The sequence below is a fragment of the Pediculus humanus genome, genomic scaffold (assembly GCF_000006295.1).
Source record: "Pediculus humanus corporis 1103172108302 genomic scaffold, whole genome shotgun sequence".
In the NCBI taxonomy this organism is placed as follows: Eukaryota; Metazoa; Arthropoda; class Insecta; order Psocodea; family Pediculidae; genus Pediculus; species Pediculus humanus.
The window spans coordinates 58,110-68,355 of NW_002987871.1; the positions used below are offsets into that span (position 1 = coordinate 58,110).

The window sequence follows — 10,246 nt, forward strand, 5'->3', positions numbered from 1 at the left end:
ACAAATTCGCGAGAGAGAGAGAGAGAAGACGGGATAGGAAGAGAGAGAGAGATAAAAAATTAATTTACAAAAAAGTCCTTGAACGTTAAAAATTGTGTTTTAACCTTCTCACTGTTTTTTTTGTTTTTCGTCTGTTATAAAAACTATTAAAAAAAAAAATTATAAGTGTTTACGAACGTTAATGAAATGAATAAATAAGAGAAGACGAATGAGAACTTATAGCTATATAGCTAGCTATATTTTACAGCGCTATAAAATGATTTCAAACGAAAAAAAATTTCTTTTTTTTAATTAAAAAAAAAATAACGTAAAATTTTCGTGTTATGTATTCTTATTCGCTATAAAAATTACGACTATAAAATGCTTAAAATCAATTTATAGCGCTACAAACGTATTTTTAAAAAAAATAGCAACCATGCAAATTATGTAGTAAATGCATATAGTTTTCGGGCGCTATAATTTAATAATTTTTATACGAGAATACGAAAGCTATAAAGTTAAGAATGAAACTATAAAAATACAGTAAAAAAATGATTGGAGATGAAATCCTACCCCCTCCCCACTGGAATTGGCATCTTTGTTCGATGACGTCAAATTTTTTATTAAAAATGTTCAAATTATTTTAATATGGGGGTATCTTCTTTTGATGTCACCCTCATCTAAAGTCACTTTATAGACGTGGGTTTAGAAAAAAAAAAAAAAAAAATTTTTTTTCCGATACGACCCTGTCAAAAAATTTTCCACTCAATTACGTAGACGAAAAAAATATTAACCGAATTTCCACTCGTTTAAACTTATTTTTATTATCATTATTATTATTATGTACATGTGTAGTCATTAACGAATTTTTACCTTTTCGACTTTTCATTTCCGGTTATTTTAATTTACTCCGATGACGACGATGACGACGATGATGATGGCAAAAACGAGCGAGCGTAAAAATAATTTGTAAACGCGAGTCTATTATCATTATTATTTTATTTTCCGATAGTAATGATGTACGTTAGAATCGTTTGTTTGTTTGTTTGTTTGTTCAAAGGCGTTCGATTAACAAACGAACGTAGTAAGTACTCGCTTGTAAATGATTTATAAATAAAAAAAAAAAAAACGTTCGAAACACATCGAAATGCATAAGAGAAAGAGAGAGAGAGAGAAAAAAAAGGTGAAATAATAAATTGACGTGGTTTTAGATAATAAAAAAAGAACGTGTAAATCGTGCGGAAAATTCAATAAATAAAAAGAAAGAAAAAGAAAAAAAAATCGGAATACGTACGGATTTGAAATTTCAAGAACGGTATGACCAACTGTTGCAAAAAAGGAAAAGGAAAAGTAATAGTAAGAAAAGGAAAACCGGAAATGGGACGAGGAGGGGGGAGGGGAGGGACGGGGAGGGGAGGGGAAGAATCAAAACCCCGACACTTTTTCCACCTTTTTAAAAAATCAATCGATCATAATATATATACCAATAATAATTATTAATTTTTTCAGGTATAAAACCGGAAGTTATGACTAAATTATTGAGTGACGACAACATGTCCGTCGATGAGGAAAATAAAAAAAATTCAAACGGTTTGGAAAAACCGCAACAACAACAACATAATCCAGATCGTAGCAGGGAATGGTTTGGAGTTCAATTAGAGGTTTGTCATTTTTTTTTTTTTTTTTATTAAATTAATCGTATCGAATCCGTTCGGTCGATCGATCCATCAATGGATCGATTAATCGATTAATTTCCGGATTTGAAAATTTTTTTAAAAAAAAACCGTTTAAATCCTTTTCTCTCGCGGATTATATTTTTTTGGAGTGTATCGAGTTAATTACGTTGTTTTTTTTTTTTTCTAAAAAAAAAGGTTTAACTTTTTTTAATCCTTTTTTTCTTCTGATAATCTGGAAAACGACTTTTCCGGAAAGTCAAACGTCATCCATTAGGAACCAAAAAAAAACGTGCCCGAAGGTAAAAAAATTAAATTTAATTGTTTAAATTTAGTTTACGAGATAACGCACGATCGTTGTTTCTTTTTTTTTTTGGGGGGGCGAAAGGCGGTAGGGTGTAGAGTGGGGGTGAGGGTTACCTCGCGATACAATTAAAAAATTTCTAGAATCTCGTGAAAAATTTGAATTTAACGGGGAAATTTTTTTTTTTTTTTTGATTTTACGATCTTTTCGAGAGAAGAATTGTTAAAATGTTTTCCGTTATCACGAATTTTGATAAACGTGTTTCCGCATTTTGGTTGTTGTTGTGTTTGTTGTTGTTGTTGTTTGTTATCAATCGACATTAAACTTACGTAAACATAAATTATTATAATCACCGGATTCCATGATTTCTATCACGACTCATAACAAAAAAAATTTTTCTTTTTCTTTTTTTTTTTTTAAATTTGGAAATTTTTTTTTTTTATTTTCGAGTTCACGGGTCAAAGATCAACAAACAATTAAGCCTCCGGGTGAGTGTGTGTGTGTGTGTGTTTTCATTCATGTTTTGAAATCTCGTGCCTCGATTTAAACGCTTATCATAAAAAAATTTTTTTTTTTTTTCGTTACGAAATTAAAACGCGATTTATGAAAATTCGGTGGTAGGAAAATTTTTTCTTTTTCTTTTTCTTACCCCCTCATTCCCCTCCTCCCGTAATCACTGATGAGAATAATAATAATAATACCCGATGGAATTTTTTTTATTGATTTTATTTAAGCAGGAAAATTTTTTTTTTCGGTTTTAAACAAACGACTCCTGGAATTTAAAAATAAACGTAATCTTTTGGAATTTGTTTCCCTTTCTCTCCCCCTCTCTCTCTTACCCTCTTTTTTGCACCTCTCTTTCTCTTTCTCTTTCTCTCTCTCTTTCAAAGAAAATTAAAATAGAATTTTATTTATTAATATTTTTTATAAATGGTTTGCCGCGTAACTACGCATACGTGTTAATAATAATACGGAAAAAAAGTAATAAATTTTAATTAGTTAAATAATAATAATAATAATGATAATAATGATAATGATGATAATAATGTCTCAAGTGTAAAGCAGGTAATCGAATACGCGTAAAACAATGGAAAAGTTTTTCAACATATTTTCCTCCTTCTGTTTTTCTAAACCTTTTTAAAAAAATTTTTTTTTTTTTGCCTTTCATTCTAAATATTTACCTTCTAATTTCTTATTACATTAAAAATTTTCCTTTGAAACAGAGAAAAAGAAAGAGAGAGAGAGAAAAAGAGGAAGAGAGAGATGAGCAGAAAGAAATGCGAGAAAAATGAGAGAGAAAAAAGGGATAAGGGGAAAGAAATGTAAAAAGAAAGAAAGGGATAGAAAAAGGGAGTGGGAGAGAAAGAGAGTTGAAGAGGTTTTCAGAGACCCGGTAAAAGGTTTTATCCTTTTTTTTTTGTTTGTTCGTGGGCTGCTGCTTTTCCAACCTTTTCTTAATTAATCACGAAACGTTTTCTAAATCGGAAAATTTTTACAATCAAATGACAAATGTCGATTCTTAACAATTTAATTTTTTTTTTTTTCATTTCTCAAATTTCTTTCCAAATACTTTTTCTTTTTTTCTCCTTTACAAAAACTCTCGGGAAAGCCCCTTTCCCCCTTCCTTCCTCCCTCCCAAAAAAAAAGAAAAATTGAAAAGGAAAATCATAAAAATCTTTCATTTTTTTATAAGAATATTATAATCCTTTAGTAAAGTGTTAGGTTATAAAATATGGTTGAATAAGTTATGTCAAATCAATATTGGGTTTTTCCTTCCGGAAAAAAAAAAACTCCAAAAAAAAAGTTTTTAAAACTGGAGAAAAAACCCTGGAGAAAAAAAAACCTGGAGAGAAAAAAAATCTGGAAAGAAAAAAAAATGCGAGCGATTTTTTCATCATCATCTTCATAATAATCGGTGGTGTTAATTTAAATTTTTTTTTTTTTTCTTTAAATACGAATTTTCAAACATCGAAATAACAAACAACAAACAACAACAACCAAAAATGCTTTATAATTAAAATGATAAATTTAATATTTAATTGGATGAGAAAAAAAATAACGCGTGAGAAGACTAAAAAAAATTTTTTCTTTTTTTGTTCTCGTCGGGGAAATAATAAATTTTAAAACAAACAAATTCGGCGTTTGTTGATCAGCTTGTTACGTTGTGGTTGTACAAAAACAACAACAACAACAAACGATGATACTAAAAAAAAAAAAAATAATATTTAAAATAAAAAAAAATTTCATTCAAAAAAAAAAATTTTTTTTGTGCCGGCCGTAATCGTTCATAAAAATCATTATCATCATTATCATCATCATTATCATCATCATTATCATCATCATTATTAATATCATTATCACATTTAAATCGTGACATTCCGTCTTGTGTTTGTCGAATATTGACTTGATGTTTTCAACCCGTCCCGAATCGAACCCAAAAAGCTCGAGTATCCGTTTTTTAAATTTCCCAACAGCACACCATTCATTCTCGTATGTGATCTTCCAGAGTCCTGGACTCCAGTGGAGTAACCGGGAGTCGTTCGGGTCGAAAGGGAAAACAAGAATTTTTATCGTTTCGTTTTTATCTCGTTCTCAGCGTAAAACCAACAACGCGTGTTATGTTATTATTATTATTATTATTATTATTATTATTATTATTCATTCTTTTTTTTGTTTGTTTGTTTGTTTGTCTGTGACTGACCAATTATCGTAACGTTACTTCTAGAGTGAGTGAGTAAACACGTTGAAAAAAAAAAAAAAAAACTGGAAATGTTTCTGGAAACATTTCCAGTTTTTTTTCTTTCTTTTTTTCAAATTCAATGTCAATTTAATTTATTTTAATTATTATTATGATTTTTTTTTTTTGACGTGGGAAAGATCGATTATTTTTTTGTTTTTCCTACGAATTAAATAGATTTAAAATTTTGCGTTCGACTGAATTCGATAAGAAAATGTTTTCCTTTCGTTTTTCCTATAATTTTCTTTTATTTTTATTTTATAGAACGGAAAATTTAATTTATATATATTTATTTATTTAAATTTTTGTGTTTCAAATGCGAAATTATTATGAATGAGAGAAAGAGAAAGAAAGAGAGAGAGAGAGAGAGAGAAAGACAGATGAAAGAAAAATTTTATTTTTGAAAAGATTTAAATCTAGAAGATATTTTCTCGTCTATTTCTTTTTTTTTTTAAATAGATTCGACAAAAGAAAAATAGTTTCATCCATGTTTTTCCAACCGTGATCGCATTCAATTTAAATTCCTTTTTTTTATTCATTCATTTGTTTTAACGGTACGTTTGCGACAGTGAAATAAAATTTTCCTTTTTTTTGTTTTTTGTTTTAAGGTTGATCCAGAAATTGTAGGTCGTACTCATTATTATTATCATTATTATTATTATTTATTATTATTATTATTATTACTTATTTTATGATTTCCATGAAGGTTTATTGAAATACCAGAGAAAAAAAAAACAAATAAAATAAAACAAATTCGAAATTTTTTTTTCGTGATTGTAGTAATTTAAGGGGCGGGGGTTAAAAAAAAAACAAATTGACCTTTTGAATTTTTATTGTGTATTGTTTTGATTAATTAATTTTTTTTTTTGTGCGTGTGTTATCATTTAAATCCACGCCATAGAAAAATAATCACGTTTTTAAAAAAAATTTTTTTTTTTGTGAAGGGAGAAAATCTCAAAATTTTCCATTTTTTTTTTTTTTTTTTTTTTTTGGAAAATAATTTGTAAATGATATTCAAAGTGTGATCTCGCTTTTGAACCGAAAAGAAAAGTCCCCCTTTTTTTTTTTACCGTTACCGCCTTTTACAGGGAAAAAAAAAAAAAATTTCCCGGGAAAATTCAATAAAGATATCCCATAAAGAAAAAAAAAAAATTTTTTTAAATAAATTTTAACAATTATGTCCTCCAGTATTATTATTATTACACAAGCGATTTCTTATTTTGATGTTTACAAAAAAAAAAAAAAAGAGAGAGAGAGAGAGAGAGAAAAAAAACAATCATGTAATGGAGAGGTCGGGATCATCAACAAACAAACAAACAAACAAAAAAAAACTTAAAAAAGGAGGGAAAAAATAGTAGAGTAGGCAATTCACATGATTGAATGCACTGCAAATTACGTGTACGGAATTTTGCTGGATGAAAATTATTCAAAAAAAAAAAAAAAAAAGAAATAGGGTTATATCATCACCACCGTCACGTGTAAATCATCTCATTGCGCATCTTTTATTATTATTATTATTATTATTACGAATATTTTTATTCGATTGTGTTAAAGTTATGATTATTATTATTATTATTATTATTATGCACCATTCCATGTTATTTTTTGCCGAATATAGTAAATATTTATTAAAATTACAGGTGATAAATTTATTACTGGAAGCGGAAAGGAGAAAGCTTTGCGTTCTTCAACGAGAATTAAAAACCGCGTTGGAAGAAGGGGGTTCGATAAAAGCAAAAGAACATCAAAAACAAGAATTGATAACGGCTATACAAAAAATTCAATCCCAATATGATAATTTGGAAAAGGAATGCAGGCAACATGCGATTGGTGCATTGAAAGCATCCAACACGAGAGGAATCGGAAAGGTAAGAAATGATAACAACTTTTCTTTTGTTTTCTTTGTCGTTTTCTTCGTTGATGTTTGTTTTTCCACCATCCACCATCCATGTGTAAGTGACACGACGAAAGAAATCCGTTTTAACAAATAAATTCCTAATTTAAAATTTAATTCTCGATCGATTTAATCGTAAAAAACAAAACAAAACAAAACAATTTTTAATTTTTTCAAATATCGAATAAGTTTTCAAATCCGATCGCGGGGGGAAAAGGGGGGAGGGGAAGAAGTAGGAAGAAAAAGAAAAGGAAGAAAATTTCAAAATATTAATTTTTTTATCACGTAACAACGCGTTTTTATCGCCATCTTTAAAATTTTAAAAAATAAAAAAAAAATAAAAACATTAACCCGAAAGTTTAACATTACAACGTCACGTCTTAACACTGTATTTGACCGACATCTATCGTGATTTTTCAAAACTAAATCACATCCACATAAATAACGGTTTTTTTCCCCTTTTTTTTGAAAATTCATCGTTATTATTATTATTATCATTAATTGTTTTATGCATAATTAATTTAAATTTTCATCGCACAAATTTTCCGATCATAATAATAAAAATAGAACGCTTAAATTATTAAATAATTTTAAATTTTTTACCGCGACGCCATTTTTAATTTTAACGGTTTTCGCGATTGGATTTTCACCGTTTGTAAGCGTTTTCCCCCCAAAATAAAAGTTTAAAGCTTGTAATACATACATATAAACTTGATAAATTAGAAAAATGAAGTTTTTTGAAAACAACAACAACAGCAACAACAACAACAAACGTGTAAATCAATGAGTAACGTCCGATTTTAAAAAATTTCGCGTTTTTTAATTGCGTTAAATAAATATTAAGGTTATTATTATTATTGTTACACGTACGTATACGTTTATTTAAAAAAAAAAGGTGTTAATGTAAGGTGGTAATGAAAAAATATTGTTATCGCCATGAAATAATGCCAAAAAAAAAAAAAAATGGCGATAAAATAGAATTTAAGTATGGTGGAAAAGGTCACGTGTGTGAATAAAATTACCGTCATTTTTCATTTGGCAACACAATTAATTAATGAATTAATCGATATTCTAAAAATAATAAAAAGTTAGGCTCAAATAATAATAATATCATACCTTTTTTTATTGATAACAACCAAATCCACGCGATTGTTTGTTTGTTTGTAGTCGAATCGAAGTGGATAATGAATTTAAATAATTTACACTTTCAAACACTTTTCACACAAACGACAAACAAAACCCCCCAAAAAATTATTTTTTTACTCTGTTTGTTTGTTTAAAACGCGAAAAAATTCTTTAGCGAATACCTCACACGACCACAACAACAACAACAACAACAACCACAACAACAACTTTCAAATCTAAATTTGTTTATTAATTATTGTGAAATTATTTTTTTTTTGGCTTAATGAAATCGATTGCGTTAATAATATTTAATGTTTTTATTTTTAACGTTGCTTTGAGGGTGACGAAAACAAACACAAACAAACGTATTAAAAATTTTTTGTTTGTTGTCAAAAACAATCGCAAAAAGAAAAAAAAAAATTCGCAGCCATTACGGTCGAGTTTTAAAAAGGAAAATTTTCATTAATAAATTTTTCTATTTAATTTTTTTTTATATAAACGGTTTGAGTTTGTTTGTTTGTTTGTTCGTTTGTCTGATAAATGATTAATAAAATTATTAAATTTTTTTCACGACGGATTACTATAAATTTTTAGCTCTTTCTCTCTCGATGTAATCTTTTCAAAACAAGCAAATGAGAAATGTTTTTTTTTTTTTTTTTTTTTTTTTTATGCTCCAGGCATAAAATTTCCAAATGTCGTTTGTTTTTGTTTTTTATTGTTTGTTTAGTCTTCTTAATTGCTGACACGGTTAAATTAAAGATTTTGTTTATAATGCGAAACAATAATGCAACAATGTTTTAAACATGCGCGCGCTCGCGAGTGTGTATGTGTGTGTTTGCGTGTTTAGGTGAAATGTAATAGAGGGGGAGAGAGGGGAGAGGGGGGTAGGAGGAGGGAATAAATGTATAGTTAATTGAGTATTTAAATCGATTGAAAACATTAATTGATTTATTATGTAAATAAAGACGTTTAAAGATTTATTTATATTGTTTAAATTGTTGTAAACACTTATCCCGGCTAATTAATATATATTTTCCTTAAGGCTAACTAATACAATATATATATATATATTTCGAAATGAATGTATTACTCTATGCATTTTGAAATGATTTTCTATGTGTGTGTGTGTGTGCATGTGTGCGCCTTAGTGTGTTTGTCTCTGTGTGATTTAGAAAGATAATTTTGTGTGTGTTGCCTTGTTGTGTATGCGCCTATGAATGATTATGTGTTTGTGTGTCTGTAAATTAGAGTTGTTTGTGTGGGTTTGAGTGTGTTTGTAAGTGTGTGTGTATGAGTAAGATTTGTTTGAGTGTGTTTGAATGTGTTGGTTTATGTGTATGTATTATGTGTGTGAGTACGTTGATGTGTTAGAGTGTGTGTGTAAGTTAGAATTGTTTGAGTGCGTTTGAGAGGTTGTTTGTGTGTATAAGTGTGTGTGTATGTTGATGTGTTTGTGTGTGTGTCTTAGTGAGTTGGTGTCTGTGTGATTTAGGAAGAAAATTCTTTGTGTATTTTGTGTTGCGTTGGTGCGTACGAATGATGATGTGTTTATGCGTACGAATGATGATGTGTTTGTGTGTGTTTCTTTGAGAAACTTTTGTTTGTTTTTGTGTAAGCACTGTTAACTGTGTTGTAACGTGTTGGTGTGTCTGAGTGCCTCCTTAATGTCTTCACATAGTGTCCTAATCTTTATAAATGATTGTCAACACGTATTTTTGCGTGTCTTAAAAACAAAAAGTGTGCACGTGTGCGTGTGTACGTTAGGGTATGCTCTAGAGTTCCCCCCCCCCCCTAAAAAAAATATATATTCAATTAATAAATAACTACTCGATTCGAATCGAAAGCCTAATTAGACTAATTGTAACAAAACTTTTATTCATTTATTAAGAAAAATGTATATATATTTAAATTGTCCGCTTGATCTTTTCCTTTATTTTTTTTTTTTTTTTGGAGGAGAGGGGGGAAAGGCAAAAAGGGGGGTTTTTTTAATTAATTAACAAAATTATTTCGCTAATAAAATTAACAAAGACGTCATACATATATGAGTTATTGTAAATAATTCGATGGCATTTTTTTTTTTTTTTCACGAACCAGAAAATCCGATAAATTTTTTTTTTTTTAATAAATTAATCGATCGAGATACGTACAAACGATTATTATTATTATTATTTACCAAGGGGAAGAGAAGGGGGGTTTAAAATTTATTGTTTATGTTTTATTATGGGGTGGAAAACGTACAAATTGAAAAGTGATCGTTACTTCCTTTTTAAATTTCCGTTTTATATATATAAAAAAAAGAAGGGGCGGGGGAAAACCAAAATTAAAATCGTGAAAACAAACAAAACAAACAAAAAACAAACAAAATTAAATTTTTCGAATAGAAATATAATTAATAATAATAATATTTTCATCGTAAAAGAGGATTTTTAAAAGTAAAAAAAAAAAATCAAAATGGAGTCACGTCGATGAAATTAAAAAAAAAAAAAAACATTTTTTCCTTCAATCAGTTTAAATTTCAAAAAAAAAAAAAAAAG

At 28.3% G+C, this 10,246-nt stretch overlaps 2 protein-coding genes across 2 annotated transcripts; both read left to right on the top strand.

Annotated features, from left to right (window-relative positions):
* Positions 1 to 1,505: 1,505 nt before the first annotated feature.
* Phum_PHUM569070 (uncharacterized protein) lies at positions 1,506 to 2,436 on the top strand (the record flags this gene model as incomplete). Its single annotated transcript, XM_002432028.1, has 2 exons — positions 1,506 to 1,640; positions 2,407 to 2,436. 2 exons carry the CDS (start codon positions 1,506 to 1,508, stop codon positions 2,434 to 2,436), a joined length of 165 nt encoding a protein of 54 aa, XP_002432073.1.
* A 3,852-nt stretch (positions 2,437 to 6,288) lies between these two features.
* Phum_PHUM569080 (uncharacterized protein) lies at positions 6,289 to 6,999 on the top strand (the record flags this gene model as incomplete). Its single annotated transcript, XM_002432029.1, has 2 exons — positions 6,289 to 6,561; positions 6,946 to 6,999. The coding sequence occupies 2 exons, from the start codon at positions 6,289 to 6,291 to the stop codon at positions 6,997 to 6,999; spliced, it is 327 nt and encodes a 108-aa protein (XP_002432074.1).
* Positions 7,000 to 10,246: the final 3,247 nt, after the last annotated feature.